This window comes from Triticum aestivum, unplaced genomic scaffold (assembly GCF_018294505.1).
Source record: "Triticum aestivum cultivar Chinese Spring unplaced genomic scaffold, IWGSC CS RefSeq v2.1 scaffold14256, whole genome shotgun sequence".
Lineage (NCBI taxonomy): Eukaryota > Viridiplantae > Streptophyta > Magnoliopsida > Poales > Poaceae > Triticum > Triticum aestivum.
The window spans coordinates 141,720-160,422 of record NW_025226161.1 but is presented as its reverse complement, the minus strand read 5'-3'; the positions used below and the strand labels follow the sequence as shown (position 1 = coordinate 160,422).

The window sequence follows — 18,703 nt, the reverse complement described above, 5'->3', positions numbered from 1 at the left end:
AAAATCTCAGCTCCAGCCAAATGCTGACGCGTGGATGCCTATTGGTCCCGGTTGGTGTCACCAACCGGGACCAAAGGCCCCTGTCCTGAGCTGGCCGCAGCGGCCACGTGGAGGACCTTCTGTCCCGGTTCATGTAAGAACCGGAACTAAAGGCCAAGGGCATTAGTAACGACCTTTTAGTCCCGGTTCACAAACCGGGACAGAAGGCCCTCACGAACCGGGACAATAGGCCCTTTTTCTACTAGTGTTACAAGATGTTGAAATCTAATCGGTGTGCCATGATGCATCTTTCTATAGTTTTGATGCATACGGGTAGGAGGCATGGGAAACTTACAGTATCGAGGGCACTGCAATTTCTACAAGTTAGTCTCACTTCATGGTTTCTTAGAGCCACGATCCCTACATTTATATAACCCTCGACCTTTTCCTTGGTCTGACAGCTTCTCGGCAACAAAAATCTTGTATGCGACGGAGGTGCAATTACAATAAGTCGGCTTATAAATGATAAAGAAAACATCGTGCAAGAATATGCCACTGAGCCTAGGCAGAAAGTAGAAGTCCGATGTCTTGTCATGTCCTCCTTGTATTATTTACTACCGAGACATTATCTGAGATGTACTCCCTCCGTTCCAATAGAAATGTTGTGGTTTTATTTAAATTTAAGCTACACCATAAATATTTCTACTTCAATTAAAATATAAGTTCATATTTGCTAGCGAAGCTCCAAAGTTAACCAAATTCAGATACTAATATGTCTTCAGGAAAATATATATTTTTAGATGGAAAAAGAATGATTACTAATTATGCCGTTGCACGATAAAGGCAAGTGGTTGACGACCAAGCATCCACTTCCAGTGAGACAGAACATAGCTTAGTTTTCTTATTTTTATTTTGTCAAAGCTAAAGACTCGTAAGTCAAAAAAAGAAGAGCTGAAGACACTTAGTAAGATGAACTGAAATTACATAAATAATTGATAAAATAGATGCTACATTGAGGGTTGAGACACTTACACAATGCCATACATTTTTTAATATTCAATTAAAATTTCATGAAACAGAAAAAAAAATCATGTAATGATAGTAGTACTATAGGCAGTGAATAAACTTCTCAAGTAAGTGATGCAAATAACTTGTTGCTGCATGCATGCTATTTCTTCTTCTTTGTACATCACATTATGTGCGTTCTTTCCAAAGAGGTCTCGCGATTCTAGTAACTAAAAAACACATAAGTTCATGTAAAAACTTTCCTCCTCCTCCTCCTCCTCCTCATCATCGTCATCATCATCATCATCATCATCATTATTACTACTTGATTTGTGGATGTGTGTCTGGCCCAATAGCAAGAGTGTGGTTGTGTGCCTTGGCGGACCAAAGTTTGAATCATGTGGGTTTCTTGGATTAAAACTTGATGTCCCACACCTTCTTAATTAAAATGCCACTGGGGCTGCCCCATTGATCTAGTTCTTATTAAATTTTGTTTTACGAGAAACGAAAGGAACATCATCTCTTATTTCCTCACGAAATACCAGATGCATGTCTTTTCTTTCACATGGATATGTGGGCACCACACTCAGAAACAAAATTGGTCGGTCAACATTAATTTATGTTATTTATTGATCAAGCTAAGTTGGCATGAAAATGGCAAAACTTCGATCTAAATGCATATATACATTCATCCTGGCAAAATTTATTTACAATGTTTCTACAAATAAACATCCTAAATTACCAGTTTACCACAAAGGAAAAGGTGCGCGTGAGTCATCTCATAAATTAGCAACAAATGGCATTGTTCCCTTAGTCCACTTGGAGCAATAGTTGTTAAGTTTCATGCGCAAGTACTTCACCGGTTCCGGCGCGAGCGTGGCCGGATTCCAGCACGGTGGCCTTAGACCTTCCGGCATGGCGCATCGATGGTTCTAGCATAACGACGGTTCCAGTACGGGGACCTGCCTCCTTGCAGCACTACGCATCGCCAGGTCCAGAGCGCCGCCACACCGGTCTAGAGCGCCACCGTTTGTGGCCATGGATCATGGGGGGATAGACTAAGGGGAAAGTTCAAGGGGCGGCGCTGGCTAACCGGAGTGGCTTGCTCGTTGGCATGGATCAGAGAAAAAAGAGGGAGGGATTTCATGGCGGATTGTGATTTGGGAGGAGAGATGCAACGCATGGGGGAGGAGAGTGTGTAGAGGATAAGCTTTCTCGAAATAAAAAGCGGTGGTGGGAGATGAGCTGTGTGTGTGGGCCTGTGAGCGTAGCTGGGAAAACGACCGGCCGAGAGTTCGGCCGGCGCGCCGAACCCAAACGATTCCCGAATTTATTTCGTGGATTAAAACTTGACGTCTCACAGCTTCTTAATGAAAATGCTACGGGGCCTCTCCCATTGGTCTAGTTTTTTTATTAAATCTTGTTTTACGAGAAAGGAAAGGAACATCATCTTTTGTTTCCTCACGAAATACCCATGCATGTCATTTCTTTAACAATGATATGAGGGCACCACCCTCAAACAAAATTGATCGTTCCACATCGAAAGTGCTATTCTGAGCTCGAGCTCAAATGAGCTCGTTATCTAGGTTGTTGGTTAGCGCTAAGATTCGAACCATGCCAGGTATATCTTTCTGTATTCGCAGCAGTTTGTGCGCTATTTTCCGAACGGTGGGCCACCAAACTTCCGCTTTTAATGCGACGGCCGTTATCTTCCGCTTCGCGGCTCAGACGGGGTGATACGACCTGTGCTACGGTTCAGACATAGTGCACCTAACGGCCGCCGTCCGACCCGCCCCCATTAATTTAGTTGTGCACGCCAGGCAATCCATACAGCCTCTCTCCCGAAGATTCGTTCCCCTCTGCCTCCCTCTCATCGTCTTCTTCACCCTCCTCGGCAAGGACCAGATCGGGAAAGATGACCACTTATCTTCTTCTCCGGCCGACGGGTACTGCCGCTGATCCATTGGCGACAAGGTGGTCAACTTTATCTCTCGAGCCGGGATGTAAGATTTCTTTAGCAGCATAAATCATTTTCTCGCAGCCAGATCCCTTTTTGCTGAACTTCAATCTCATTCATGCAGGCTGGGTCATGCCAGTTTTTTGAGATCCACGGACACGTTCACACGTACCTGCCGGAGTTGACTCGCCATGGCATGTCCCAGTCCCACGTGCTTCACCATAGATCCAGGCGCGAGCACAACTTCGTCCACAGCTGCCAGGCAAAGATCCAACAAGCTCAGGGACGCCCCCCTGCGCTGCACCGCACTGCTGCTCGACGGACAGCCAACGCACGGTGCTGCTTTTGGCTTGCACCAACCAACTCCTTGTTGCGGCTATCCTGTTCTTAATCTTCGCGAGATGAGCACTTAGTTTTAGTGTAGAGTCCTGTAATGGGGAGAGTCTAATTTCGTGATTACATTAAGTAGTACGAACACGTGTAAGCTGCATGCTAATGTCCTGTCTTTTGTTCTCCCACTGCTATATGTTATTGTCGTGTCGAAGCATGTAATCATGGTTATCTCTGTATAATATTAATCAAGTTCTACCCTCATGGCAGGCATTTTTATTGACGATTTCTTATGACTCACACTACATTTAATTAATCATAACCTCTCATTTTTTTATTCACTATGTGTAGTCACATCAATCATAGCCCAGGAGGAAGATCTGTTAGGCGGAGAACACCTTTGATCTTGGTGCACCAGCAGTCGCCGGCTTTTCAGGTGCGTCCGCCTTACCTTCATTTTTCCTGCTCCTGCTGCACCCAGTTCTGCATAATCCTAGATTCAGTCTTCAAAATCACATCTTGCTAGATTTGTACATTCATAGATTCAGAGATCTAGTCCTTCAAATCAATTGCATCTGAAGATTCATACATTTCTACAGTCACTCCTTTCAGATCACGCGAATGTCTAGTGCACGTTCTTTACAGCAGGTTTCATTTAGATTATTTTGCTTAGAATTAACAGGGCCAGACACACTGTCCTGCTAACTTAGCAAGCAGCTCACACTTGATGCTACCGCGTACAAGATCGTACATACTCACACACGAACCCAATGCAGTTATTTTTATCCTTGGTTCTGACTGAAATTCACCTTAGTGACGTAATTCCTAAGCGGTTGTCGTCGATTTATCTTGGCTAAAGTCACTGCAGCGACCAAAAGCCCAATTGCCTGTGCCTGCACTTAATGAATTTAATTGCATTTTCTGTCCACAATCCCAGCCTCATTATTTTCGCCGATATTATGGCCTCGAGATGTCGGATAAAGGCAGCTGCGACGGGGAGACCGCTGATGACATCGTTCATGAAGATAGCCAAAATTCAGCAGAGTGGTGACTCAGCTGTGCCACCAGCACCGACATCTCGCATGTCTGTCAAGCACACTATTGAAGTCATACAGACATTCAATGAGTTCAAGTGATTACTTGTCATGAGCTTTGGCTTTGGCGGCATGCTCGAACTCCTAATGTTGCAGAAACTGAACCTCAAATTCAGTACTTGGACAATGAGCAAGGTCAGCACCACCCGATGCGCCATTGTCCTGGCTGAGAACAAGATACTTAAGTTCTGAGCATAGGATGTTCACAAAGTCTTTGGAATCCCATGTAGACATCGCAACATAAAGGGTTGGGATGGCCACATCAAGCCAGAAGAAATTAAGTTCATAAAGTCGATGTGCTTGTCGGCAATAGACTCATTGGTCATGAACTGATGTGCTTGCTTTTCCGCCATTTTGCTCAGCCTGATTGTCAAGCAGATACCGAAAACCCCTATCTAAGGTGGAGGCACCCTATCGAACCTGATTTCTCAGTAAGCCCGTCACTCCAGTTTTTTGAAGCTCCCCAATTGTAATTTCCCTGTCATTTCTTTTTAAATCAATTTCCCATGCTCTGGTGAACTTATCACTTTCATTTCAACCAGACTCTGGTGTTGTCTGATTCTGGTTTCTTCCACACGGTAACAATACAGAAGTAGTTATCTGCTGACTCGATCAAGTATGACATAGCATCGTCTCAAGCGGTACACAATGATCCCACACATGTTTTACTAAGTTATCCATATGATATCCACCTACATATACACACAACTTATCAAGATTTTCTGTTTCTGAAATAGTTCATCACACCGGTGCCGCGCCCGGAAGGCTGGATGATTCTAGTGTGGGATATGCTACAAAAAGTATTAAATGTGACTGATCCTCTTTATGCCAAAAGTTCAACCAATCACCCATACAAGGAACGCGACGAAGCCTTGGCATGGAAGCTGCACAATGCATTACTCTCGTGCCTTGGCATGAATTCTATCCCGGATGGCCAGCAACCAAGGAAAACTGGTGGATCAAGCATGAACCCACAACCGATGACATCTTCACGACGTAAGTGACACCAGGTCAGGACTACATCCTTATTGCTGAAAAGACTCACCCCTCGTTCCATGTGGCACGCTTTCTGCATTTTTGCAGCGATAAGACAGGTTTCTGCACAATGCATTTCCAACCTGGAAATTGACACCTCCATACAAATTTGTTCACAGCACAACATATCCAAAATACAGAGGGACAGCCTGCATGAGTGCTTGAAGCTGCAGGGTAATTTTTCCCAGATTTCTAAGAAGGCATTGTGGAAAGTCTTAGCACCTTCAGACTCCTTCGACGACTAGGAATCCTCCTTCATCACTCACCGGAGGAAATTTCATGCATCACATCCTGATAGTTATTTGTAGCTTCCCCGTAGAGTTTTTTGGGTTGTAAGGCAGTACAAATACCATGAACTTGCCAAAGCTATGTTGGTTTCAGATTCTGCCAGAACCTTGTTTAATTTCTTATCTGCTTCCCATTGCTTTGATCATCTAGACCCTGTATACCAGTGCGACCCACTTGCCCCTTACTTCATGTGACGCCCATTTTTATTTAGGCGTTCAGCTGCTAATATAACAAACTGCTCAGCGTATCCCACACACATATTAAAATGGCATGCAAAATGAAGGCATTGCCATGACATATCCAACCAAATGGTAACCTTGCAGCTTGCACAAAGTCTCACATGCCAATATTCATGGATGTTTGTCTAAAGGCAAACCCTTCCTGCCCCGGCAGGCTTGCAAATATGGTGCCATATCCTTAAGAGATCAAGAAAAGTTATCTACACGTGTATTCATCCATATACCATAACCAACCACACCTCATGATACTATCAGCTCCAAGTCATCACAGCAATACATCACACACATACACTTCAAACATCACTGTCTTTTACATGCAGAGATCAACACAAGTTTGTCAAAACCAAAATGAGACATCTTGCCACACTCATGCTACCTACCAAAACACACAGGGTTTTCCTACAAGTCCTGTCCTCTAATCACTTAGAGGTCTGCACGCAAAATAGTCAGCTGCAGTCTTCACCTTTTCTGCTTCCATAGACAGCGGGATAAGAAGTGCCCACACACCACTATGAAGGATGGGAGCTAAACAAGATTCCCAGTGCGACGAATCCCATCTAATTACTAGAACTAGTCTTAGCTAGATTTTCTTCGCAAACTTGAACTCTTACACATAATATAACTAACTACATCATGACATGGCCTCTCCTTCCTTTTTCAGAATAGCACTTCGTGCATCATGAAGATTGGGAGCTCATCCTTTTCCCCCTTCATGGAGATCACCTCGTATGCAAGCTGCTTCTTTAGATATGCTAGCTCGTCCTGCAACACAGTTCATTTGTATCAGTCACTCCCATGAAATCATCAACAGTTTTTCAGCATTATTACATATGTTTTCCTAATATGTACTCACCCCAGAGAGCTGATGCTCAAGGTATAGGCCATTGTATTCTCTGAAGTAGTGGGAAACCAAAATCCACAGCTTCTTGGACATTGCTGTCCTGACCTGCGCACACCACCATTGGCTGGACTCGATTCAGCATGGCACCTTTGTCTGCAAGTCGATCATGTAGGCCAAGACCATCCCTAACTTCTGCATAAGGTAACATCACTATCAAATTTCAACCGATTATATGCATCCACACTTGTGTCACCTACATCACAAGTTCCATCATGTGCATGTACACGGTGAAGTGTCGATATGAGAATGTGTTGTTCTATATACTGTCTTTCTGGTACTGTGTCAGGTGAGCTGGCAATATATCTCGAGCATCCTTCATCCACCTCTTCACTATATGTTTCACTGGTATTTCTTTAGCTCTAATGAAGTCTAGAACCTGCACAAAACAAAATTCAATTGCTGTCAGCAACTACTTCACCCGAGCCACCCTCGAAAAAGCTTGCCTAAAAAAATATTACAAACCTTCAACACATGCCTGCACAACAGGCCCACGTGTGCAAACTGGCCACACTCGAACTCGAATTCATTCCCCTCATCAAGCATTGTAACCTTGTAAGATGCCCTGCACCACTTCTCCCTCTTCTCTGCTTCACTATGGATTGCAATGTACGTCCTATGTTTGTCAACCTCTTCAACTTGATAAGCCCCGCACTCGTTCAGTATGTGCCCAAACTGTTCGAACGTTGCTCTCGACTGCAAGGTTTGCTCTCATAAGCATTCTCCCCTGCAATTTCAGTGTACATCAAGGGAGATTCCATTATAGATACAGAACTTAGTTACAAATACGCAAGAGAAAGGAAATATAAATCCACATCATCCTTACAATTCTAGTTTGTTTCTCCTCGTAGTTCTCCTCCCATTCTCAGCCTACAAACACAGGCACATAAATCATGAAGTTTTCTAAATGCACGAACCAATCAGCCTACAACTCATAGGCACATCTAGCTTTATTCTTGTAATTGCAGAGAGTAATCACCCTAACAATACAGGCACATATAATCTGAGATGAGTTTTCAAAATACAGGACAATAAATAGTCTGCAAAACACCAACCCTTAATTTAGTAATTAAGCCTGGAAACACAGGCTCATGAGGCATGGATTTCCAAAATACAGGGAGCAAACAGCATGCAACCACTTGGACACGAATCAGAAATCTTTTCCACTAGAGAATAGTAACCAACCTGCATTTCTGCTTTCATGGATTACATGCGCATATAGCCTACATTTTTTTGAACGCACAGAACAAATCAGCCTCCAAACACAGGCGGACACAACATGAAATTTACTAGTGCAGACAGCAATCAAGCACTTGCTCTAACTGCATGATTTATTGAATCGTTTGTAACTTAAGTTACAGATTTTCTGATGGAAGGCAAAGTTGCTACTTCACCAACCTTCTGTTCCACCCCGGTGCTTGGCAGCTTGGGGATTCATCTTCCCCATCAATAGCTCCTGACATTGGCGGCGAGCTCTCCTTTCTGTTCGCCGCCACCCCCTTCGCCCACAAGATTTGTGCTTCACCTGCGGTGCCACTTCGAGATCCCCCACGGCGAAGGCATTCACAGCCGCCAGAGCCGGCACCAAGCTCTCCCCTACCTCCCCTACCAGACTGGATCCGATCTTGCAAGAAATCCAACTTCTGGATCAGCTAATGAGAGGGCTAAAAAAAAAGTGCAGGCAGCATCGCCAGAGGAACCAAAGATCCATACCTGCTGATTGGTTGCAACAGAAACTCTCGCCGGCGGCGCTCGTTGCCTATGTCCCCGAGTCTACCCACGCCCTAGTCGAGAAGACTCTCGGTCCTGCCTTCAATTCGTTTCTACCACCACGGAAAGCGAACTTCGTGGTCCACGAATCTGACGGCGAGGCGGATTCTGTTCCACGGCTCACCACGCCACAGCCCGACGGCCGTCCACACGGTCGTCAACTCTTCCCCGCGCCGTGGCCCACCTCCCATCGCTTTCGCATGCGTATTTCGCTACAGTTCTCTTTTTCTGGCGGACCACATGGCCGCGTATATAACTCTGGCACAGATCCCCAAGCGTTAAACGACGACCTAGATAACGAGCTCATTTGAGCTCGCGCTCAATTACTCCGCGTCCGTTCGACATCTCTTTAAGTTATTTATTGATCAAGCTAACGGCAAAACTTTGATCAAAATGCATATATACACACGTCCTGGTTAATATATAAACCATGTTTTTACAACTACACATCCTAAATTACAACAGAGGAAAAAGGTGCACACGAGGCCTCTCATACATTAGCAACAAATGGCGTTGTCCCCTTAGTCCTATTTGAGTGAATATTTGTTAAATTTTCCTGCGCAAGTACTCATTGCCATTCTCCACTCGGCTTTCTTCTGTTGTAAGTGGCTCATCCATCCATGTAGCATCCTGTCTGATCGATGATTTGTTGTTGTCGGTGGATTCATTTTTTAGAGCAACTTTCGATGGTTTCGTAATTACCATTTCATACTCCCTGATCCATTGCTAGCAAAAATAGAGTATATTGTAAGTACATCATGACCAAGAGTGCTCCAATTTTTCATTGGCGTACTTGCTAACAATTGGTGCTTAATTAATTACAATCTTGCATGATGATCTTTCCTGTATGTGGTTTGAAATTTACCAAAACCCATCTAGAATTTTTTTGTGGTGAATCGGAACATGGTGATTCGAGCAGTCCCAGAGACCTGAAGTTGTTTACATTTGGCCAGACGATCTATGTTCTGGGTGCGTTTTTCAGAAATATACCACTACTCCAATTTCTTAGAAACAATTACCAGTAGGAGTTTTCATTGGTGGTTGCATTCACTAAATTTCGGTGTCGTCTCTCACAGTTTTTGGGTGTGTTTACTGGTGGTTGCATTGTTATCTTTGCGTTTGTTATGCTGGTATCTGGTATCTGGTGTTTATGGCTATCGCTTTAGTATCAATTTCAGTTCGGTTTGTTATAGTTTGTAATAGGAGGAGATCATGATTTCTTTGGAGGGGGCGGCCCCAATTTCCTAAGAAACAAAAAGGTAGTGTTTGTAAGAGGAACTGAAACAAGCGAAATGTGATTGTTCCATTATAGTAAATAACAACGCATGCCTACATTTTGGTTGGAGCAAGAAACAGGAATCTAATGTTTTGCCAGCCATGCATGTGTAATAACGACGCATGCGAGTACTGCTGAATATACGATCCATAAATCAGAAGTGCACATGGTACAAAGTACAACAACCTCATGTATCTCCTCAACGGGAGAGAAGTAACAACCAAACATCGATACAATAGTGTGACCGGCCATGCAGAACTGGCTCGACATACATACTCCTCTCTGTCTCACATGAACAGCATTTATTCGTATATATGTGTGTGTGTGTGTGTGTGTGTGTGTGACCCGAACATAGTTAGTGTCGATGGATGGCACTATAGGCGGCGACCATGGTGGCCAGTGGTTGATCAGCGAATCTTAGAGCAGTCCACGGATGAGCTAATGGCGTAGGGGATGCTGACGCCGCACTTGGAGGGGATGCCAGCGGCCTTTCCAGCGTTGAGCCCACCAGCAGCACTCTTAATGCACTTGCACGCCGCTTGCTTGTCAGCGGTGCTCCGCGCTGCGCCGGCCAGACTCCTGACACCACTGCAGCAGGCCGCAGGTGGGCTGGAGCCGCTGCCGCGTGCATAGGAGATGCAGGGGCTCAAGGCAGAGCTCACCTGGCCACAGGAGATTGCAGCGTCTGTGGCTGTGAGGACCATTGCTGCCACGAGGGTGAACAACACGAGTTGAGCAGCTGCAGCACGGGCCATCTTGATCAAGCTAGCAATAGTAGTAGTGCTGAGCTCAGATGTAGATGATGAGATGGATGGACTTGCTAAGTGGTTGTACTTGTGAGGAGCTCTGTAGGGGATGCATGAGCTTAAATAGGGATTCTGGCAAATATGGGATCCCATTCGTAATAACTGTACACAAGTATTGCGTCCAGATGGACCAATTGGGTTGATGCACGCGAGCAAATACATAAATTTAGGTTGTTGTTTGATGTTGGAATCCATCGATGGTCGTTAATGCATTTTGCTGGATGTTGAGTTGGGCCCCATGGATGGACCTAGCGTGTGCACAGCAGATTAATGACGGGACTAAGAGGTTTACCTAATCTCAGTCTCTCGTGGAGTAGTGTAGTTGAGTGCATTGATGACAGTGAGCTCGAACCATGAACTACATAAATCTGACGGTGCATGTGATCTTATAGGGCTCTAGTTAAATGACTTTACTCATTCTGTCTCAAATGTTAAATTCGACAATGTGCCAATGTCACGGTTTGATACTCATCGATGTGGTCTTCAAACGTATATTTTGAATATCGATTTAGTTTCTATGAAATACTCTCTTGTCCCACAATATAAGATCGTTTCTCAAGCTAACATAGCTTGAAAAACGATTTTATACTATGGGACGGAGGGGGGTGTCTTTCAAGTAAATAGCAACGTATTATATATGTCAATTTGACTAAGTAAAACATCAACTACATTTGGCAAACGGCCTTGGCGAACAGATCCTGATAGCTCAGTGGTGAGGCGAATACGGGTGGATTGTGCCACTACCATAAGGCCTATGGTTTCTCGAACCACATGTGTCATGCCTCAACATGGCAATGGGTACCCGCAACCCGCAAACCCGACGGGTAAAAACCCTATTAGGGTAAGGGTTTGAGAAAATATATACCCATGGGTATATAAATGGGAAGAAATTGTACCGAGTGGGTAAGGCGGGTACAGGATGGGAAGGCCATACCCATACCCGAGTACCGGCATATCCGCATACGGGAAGAAAACCGCCAACCTCGACCCAAAATCCTCTCCCCTTAACCACGTGCATGATGTTGTTTAAATGTGTTGATCTTGTTTTGTGAACTCATAATTTTGTCTTTGATTTTGTTGATCTTATTATATAGTCGCCTTCACTTGATCATTTTCTATGTAGGAATTGTACAAGTAGCTTGAATGAAAGAATATTAGAGAAAAATGTGTCCCTCTTGTTTGTCTTGTAATTGAAAAAAGAAGATAGAAAATATGTCAATGTTTCTCTAAGAAGTTCACTTAGAGGCTACTCATCCATGATTGTAATTGGAAATTGTTTGGTGCCATCTAGTTCAAGCTTATTGTTATCTACTTCTAAAAAATAATACCATTTTTTATTCCATCGCACGTGGTATATATGTGCTGAAATACTAAAATGTGGTATATATGTGTTGATTTTGTGTGTACATATATACTAAAACTCATGCCAATATGGATGGAGTTTGAGAGGTGTAACACAGAAGACTCATCTCATTATGTGCCACTGATGTAGGATCTCAATCTATTATACGATGCCACCATGGAAAGAGGTCCAGAGGGTGCACGCATGGGATGTAAAATAGCACAATTTGGAAACAAAAAGGTAATGAATAAAAAAGGGATTTCTATTTTCTATTCCTATGACCTCGGTTGCTTAGTACTCCTCAGTTTTGCCCCACACAACTAACATCCCTCACTTTTCTCCTCCTCGCCCGACACTCAAAAATGCCGAACCGAGCGTTTCTGTCCGGTCAACATAGTTGACCGTTACCTGGCGCATATAGTGATGCATGGAGCACCCGGGAGCCACCTGTCAGCATATTTATTAGGGAAAAATAGTGGAATATAATGATGGTCGGGCATCCCAGGACCCACATGTCAGTGTCTGGTTTATTTGGAAAATTAAGGGTGGAATATAGTGCCACCCGTGGGGGTCGAACACGAGAGCAACGGTTGACTATGCATAGTGTGAGCCATTTTAGTCGGATGTGTCTTTGTGCTTATTTGCAGAGTCTCGACTATATGACCTGAATTTTTTTAGGGATTCTACATTACAGAAGGGCACACGAATCAGTGACCCTGGAAAGAAAGAACGTGGCAGTGTAAAACACATCGGATTCGGAGATTCAGAAAGTCTTAACAAGCACGATTTTTTAACAGGGGCGACATAAGATGGCCAGCCGGCGTTGACAGAGGCTAGTTGTCTTGATCGAACGAAAGGATGATGGTGCCATCATCGTCGTTATTGTGGTCTTCATCGTCAAAGGAGAATAGGACGACGACATAGAGTGGCCGCCCTCTTCTGCTCTGCTCTTAAGCTGCCGCCACTTCTTCAGCCGCCCGACGCCTAACAGCCTCTGGCTGCGATGTGAACAAAGACGCGGCTAGCACCACCTGGTTGAGCTGCTGATGCGCCGAGCACAGGGCCTCCTCGGCCTGGGTAGTGAGCAAGACAACATCATATGCAGGAGTCATCACATCTTCCTCTACCTCGTCTTCCACATTGTGGACATCGAGGTGCTACTGCATCGCCTCGAAGGCCACCTCCTTGGCGCCTTCCTCCTCAGCCTCCCAGCGATTACGAGACAGCTCGGACAATGCCTGCACGAGCTCAGAGTTCTTGGAGTAGGAGCCCAAGCCCAACGAGCCCACGCTGGAGTTGGGGCTGGTGCCAGTCTTGGAGCCCTTGCCGGAGTTGGAGCCCGCTGCCGCTGGTGCCGGGCACCGGCGCCCTGGGGCAACGACCTCCTGTGGAGAACCTTGCGGTCAGAAGCTGCCTTACAATGGCGGCTGTACTAGATTTGGATTGGATTTCACAACGCGTGGAAGCAATGGAGTGAAATATCGGTGGAACGATTCCGAACACCGGTATTTAATCAATGGAGTACCAGGAAGGGGATACAAGTGGTGGCGGTTGATTGTTTTCACGACATCTAGAATTGGCGGGAATGCACGGTGGCGGGAAGGAGCGGTGGAGGCGGTGGCCGTGGTAATGGAGCACCTCCGTGTGGCTCTCCCCTCTTGGTGGCATGCGTACGGGCGGTGGCACAGCAGAGAGAGCTGCAAATTTTGCAAAGGACCCCTTGTTGACCGAACAATATATAACTAGAGCCCAAATAGACTGGATACTTTTCGAAAGACCCCCTCGTTATGAATGTGGCCCATTCATTTTTTATCCAAAGTAGACCACATACGATACACAATGCCCCAATTTCATGAATTTTCTTGTTTATTTCTATATTTCATCCATTTAGTGAATTTCTAGAGATTTATCAGGACTTGCTCAAATTTGAACTACAAGTGTGATTTTTTTGGTCCTAAAAATTAGAAAAAATCATTTTATGCTTATAATTGGTAGTGTAGGCACTGGGCACAACCAAAGTTGAAATTCCCAAGCATTTGCTAGGAATGGTCAACCTTGCAAGTTTGACCATATTTTGGAAAAAAATCAAAGAAAATAATAAAAAAAACCTCAAAAATTGAAAACCTTTTGCATTGAGTGATCTTATGTGAACATGTTAGTAGGAAATATAATAAACTTGCAATACACAAGTTTAAAAATTGGGTCGATGTATATGTTGCACTTTTTTGGACTACTTGCATACATGTTGCACCATTTTGGAGTACATATGTACATGTTGCAATTTTTTTGATTAGCTCTGCAAGTGCATGATACTATCATTCTATGTTGACCTATTTTTGGTTATTTTTGCATGTTGCACGTTTTTAAGTAAGTTTTGCATGTGGCTACTTTTAGAAAAGTTTGCATGATGCATTGTTCTTGAACATGCAAAAGCCACTCAACGTAGGTATTCCTAAAGGTAGCATACACCAACTTTGTAAACACATTCAAACATAAGTTGACGACATGATTAAGCTTAGCAAATCATACTACAACAACTTCTTATTTTTTCAGTTTACACTGGACATCCACATATTGGATATTTGGCACTAGCTAGAAGGGGGTTGGAGACGCTTAAGATGATGAGCCAGGAGGTGGTGGGACCATTGAGAACTTTGCCCAAATTGAGCCGAGAGCTCATACGGCTCCACCACTATTGGGACAGTCTTGCAACCCGGCTTGGACTCTAAGTAGGGCCGCGACAGACCCTCCCCGACACCACCCTCCATCCACTCCTGGTCATTCATTTCCTCATCCTCGTCATCCACTGGAATGGTCAGGTTCGTGTCTGCCGACGAAGGATGAGCGATGATCTTCATATCACCAGAGAGCACACCTCTTCTGCAACCTCGTTCTGGATGATGATATCCAAACCCCCTGGTATTTGTCGTCTTCCACATCCTCCTCCCACTCCTCGTCAGAATCCTCCCCCTTCTCCTTCTCCTCATCAGAATCCTCTTCCTTCTCCTCCTCTTCGGAATCCTCTTGCTCCTCCTCCTCCTCGTTACAAATCTCTCACTCCTCGCCAGGATCCTCCTCCTCCTCCTCCTCATCGTTTGCATCCTCCTCTTATGTTTCCTCGTCAACGACATCAATAATACGCAAATTTACCGACCCTTCCGGCTCTGGATTCGACGACGATAGGCGGGAGCAATACTCGAACCATCGCACTCGTTGTTAAGGATCCGGTGACCCCATCGCTTCTTCCATTGCCCAGAGGATAATCTCCATTGAGATTGCGCCATTGTTTTCATGAACCGTCCGCTTCAGTTCATCCAATGTTACTTCCAAGGTTAGGCCCCACGAGTGCAACTCGAGAGCTTTCTCGCTCAGAAACCAGGAGCATATTTCCATGCACTAGGCCAGCAACTGCTCGTCTCCGGCTCAAAATTCTTCCATTGCCCTCTTCCATCTAACTACATCTAGCAATGAAGCAAAGACGAATTTTGCAAATCAAATTATTAAAAACGAACTCGATTGTAAGGATCAAAATTACAACATAATCTAAAGTGGGCTCCTATGAACGGATCCTAATTTCTAGTTTTTTTCTTTCAAACTAGCTGCCACTATCACAAATGCAACCCTAAAAAATCTTGCATAATGTTTGCAAACTGGAGCAGCTCAATGAACAACAATTCAATTGCTCAATCGCCCATTCAATCGAATGATCCAAATTGCTAGGGTTTCTATTAGAAACGTACATGTCGACCAATTATATCGGATGGTTCCTGCAGGCTGCGACGTATCACCAGGTCGCTTCGCTATCGGAGCTCAGGCGGATGGTCAGAGTGGGTGGCGGGGCTGCTAGGGCATGGCGGCGCCGGACTGCTGATGACCCACAAGTATAGGGGATCTATCGTAGTCCTTTCGATAAGTAAGAGTGTCGAACCCAACGAGGAGCAGAAGGAAATGACAAGTGGTTTTCAGCAAGGTATTCTCTGCAAGCACTGAAATTATCGATAACAGATAGTTTTGTGATAAAATAAATCGTAACGGGTAACAAGTAAATGAAGTAACTAAGGTGGAGCAAGGTGGCCCAATTCTTTTTGTAGCAAAGGACAAGCTTGGACAAACTCTTATATAAAGCAAAGCGCTCTCGAGGACACACGAGAATTGTCGTCAAGTTAGTTTTCATGCTCCCGTGGACCGGTGCTTGGGTGCTGCCCTTTCTTGGACAAGCCTCCCACTTATGATTAACCCCTCTCGCAAGCATCTGCAACTACGAAAGAAGTATTAAGGTAAACCTAACCATAGCATGAAACATATGGATCCAAATTAGCCCCTTGCGAAGCAATGCATAAACTAGGGTTTAAGCTTCTGTCACTCTTGCAACCCATCATCTACTTATTGCTTCCCAATGACTTCCCCTAGGCCCAAATAATGGTGAAGTGTCATGTAGTCGACATTCACATAACACCACTAGAGGAGAGACAACATACATCTCATCAAAATATCGAACGAATACCAAATTCACATGATTACTTTTAACAAGACTTCTCCCATGTCCTCAGGAACAAACTTAACTACACACAAAGCATAATCATAATCAAGATCATAGGAGTATTAATTATCATTAAGGATCCGAAAATATAATCTTCCACTGAATAAACCAATTAGTATCAAGTACAAGCAGTAATCAACACTTCTAGCAACCCACGGGTACCAATATGAGGTTTTGAGACCAAGATCGAATACAAGAGATGAACTAGGGTTTGAAAGGAGATGGTACTGGTGAAGATGTTGATGGAGATTGACCCTCCCTCGATTAGAGGATCGATGGTGATGACGATGGCGATGATTTCCCCCTCCCTGTTTCCCCGGCAGAACAGCTCTGTCGGAGCCCTAGATTGGTTCTGGCCAGGTTCCGCCTCGAGACGGTGGCGCTTCGTCCCGAAAGCTTCTTCTTGACTTTTTCCAGGGTGAAAGACACCATATAGCCAAAGATTGGCACCGGAGGCCTACCAGGGGGCCCACAAAATCAAGGGGCGCGCCCAGGGGGGTAGGACACGCCCTCCACCCTTATGGCTGGCAGGTGGCCCCCCTCTGGTTCTTTATTCTCCCAATATTTTTTATATATTCCAAAAACATGCTCCGTGAAGTTTCAAGACTTTTGAAGTTGTGCAGAATAGGTCTCTAATATTTGCTCATTTTCGAGTCCAGAATTCCAGCTGCCGGCATTCCCCCTCTTCATGTAAACCTTGTAAAATAAGAGAGAATAGGCATAAGTATTGTGATATAATGTGTAATAACAGCCCATAATGCAATAAATATCTATATAAAAGCATGATGCATAATGCACGTATCAACTGCTACGGAACGGCTGGAACGGTTGCTCGCTCGGGGTCGGGCTATTTTAGGCCAAAGAAAGTGAAGCTCACGCAGTCCATGTCCCACTCGTCCTAAGCGATCATGGCCATGGCCCACCTTCCATACGCGGCCCACATGTCCAAAGAACTGCCGCGTCAGTAACTGAGTGGTCATGGTCAACTGCTTTGACCCGACGACAAAGCTCCGTTTGGGCTTTTGTGAGAACGAGGCGAGTGGTGGAGGGGAAAAGTGAACGAAAGTTAGATGATATGGGCAAAACCGAGCACAACTAAGCAACCAGAGGCACAGGGAATAGAAATCCGAAAAAAAAATATGGACAAAAAACAAAAAACATGATACTATGTTTTTTTATAATTAGATTCACAAAGACACGTACTCACAATGACCAACTGTGGAGTAGTTGAGTGCATTGATGATGGTGAGATCGACAAGTGAAATATGGGTGCATGTGGTACTGGTCATGTTGGGCTTCGGAGCAACTACCTTGCCTTACTTTTTCCCCATGTCACATTTTAAAAATTCATTGATGCCATATTCAGATCTACATTTTGACTGTTCATTTAATTTATATGAAGACATGCCTTTCGGGTAAATAGCCAACCATTACGTACGTAGCACTAAGTAAAGTATAAACTATATTTCTAAAGTGGCTTGGCCGCTTTGGTGCTCCCGGATCCGATAGCGGAACGTCCAAGCGGAATATGTGTGTGCCGTGCTGCTGTTATTTGGACTATCTACTGTGATACACATCCAACCCTTTTTTAACCGTACCAGTGATACATGGAGTCATCTGTGAGCTATGATTTTTTTTCGCCACACATACAGCACCAGTAATATTGAACCACCGGAATCCTATTTCTAATGATCGCGCCATACTACTGTAGCACCGGATGCAAAAAATCAATAATACAAAAGCTATATTAGTCACGCCCATGTTATCACATCGAGCTCGTCAAATTCTATGGAAGCACCGTCCAAACATGGACCAAATTAATGTGTCATAGTGTAGATATGTATAGTAGCGTTGGAATCATTAATGCGGCAACGCCAACCTCTGCTGGGAATGTCTTAAAAATGTGTCATTTTCCTTCTGCGGGCTCTCTTCTCATACACACTTCCCACCTTGTATGCTGCAAGAAATCCGGATACCCTACACCAACTTTGTATTCTTCAATATACTAGTACGAGATACTGGAATCTAATAGGAGTGCCAAGAAGCATCTTTGTATAGTTTCGATGCATAACGGTAGGAGGCATGGGAAAAATGGCAATATTAAGGGCACTGCAAATTTGTGGAAGTTAGTCTCACGAGGCTGT

The 18,703-nt window shown here is 44.5% G+C and overlaps 1 protein-coding gene and 2 long non-coding RNA genes across 12 annotated transcripts; 1 reads left to right on the top strand and 2 right to left on the bottom strand.

Annotated features, from left to right (window-relative positions):
- The first annotated feature begins 2,719 nt into the window (after positions 1-2,719).
- Positions 2,720-6,858, top strand: LOC123172504 (uncharacterized). 9 transcript variants are annotated; one of them, XR_006485616.1, is made up of 6 exons: positions 2,720-2,987; positions 3,066-3,707; positions 4,209-4,796; positions 4,908-5,006; positions 5,103-5,361; positions 6,589-6,858. It is a non-coding gene; the product is annotated as an uncharacterized lncRNA (long non-coding RNA). The 9 variants fall into 9 exon arrangements; XR_006485611.1 differs by having other exon boundaries at positions 5,103-5,375; XR_006485612.1 differs by lacking the exon at positions 6,589-6,858 and having other exon boundaries at positions 3,066-3,277; positions 3,623-3,707; positions 5,103-5,837.
- On the bottom strand, positions 6,197-8,713 carry LOC123172505 (uncharacterized). Of its 2 annotated transcripts, none has more exons than XR_006485619.1 (6): positions 8,539-8,713; positions 8,224-8,438; positions 7,652-7,695; positions 7,291-7,552; positions 6,781-7,204; positions 6,197-6,689 (listed from the first exon to the last, which is right to left on the bottom strand). It is a non-coding gene; the product is annotated as an uncharacterized lncRNA (long non-coding RNA). The 2 variants fall into 2 exon arrangements; XR_006485618.1 differs by having other exon boundaries at positions 8,224-8,449; positions 8,539-8,673.
- Positions 8,714-10,000: 1,287 nt separating this feature from the next.
- On the bottom strand, positions 10,001-10,731 carry LOC780599 (non-specific lipid-transfer protein 4.1). Its single transcript, XM_044589465.1, has one exon. It carries the CDS (start codon positions 10,624-10,626, stop codon positions 10,279-10,281), a length of 348 nt encoding a protein of 115 aa, XP_044445400.1. The 5' UTR covers positions 10,627-10,731; the 3' UTR covers positions 10,001-10,278.
- Between the last annotated feature and the right edge of the window lie 7,972 nt (positions 10,732-18,703).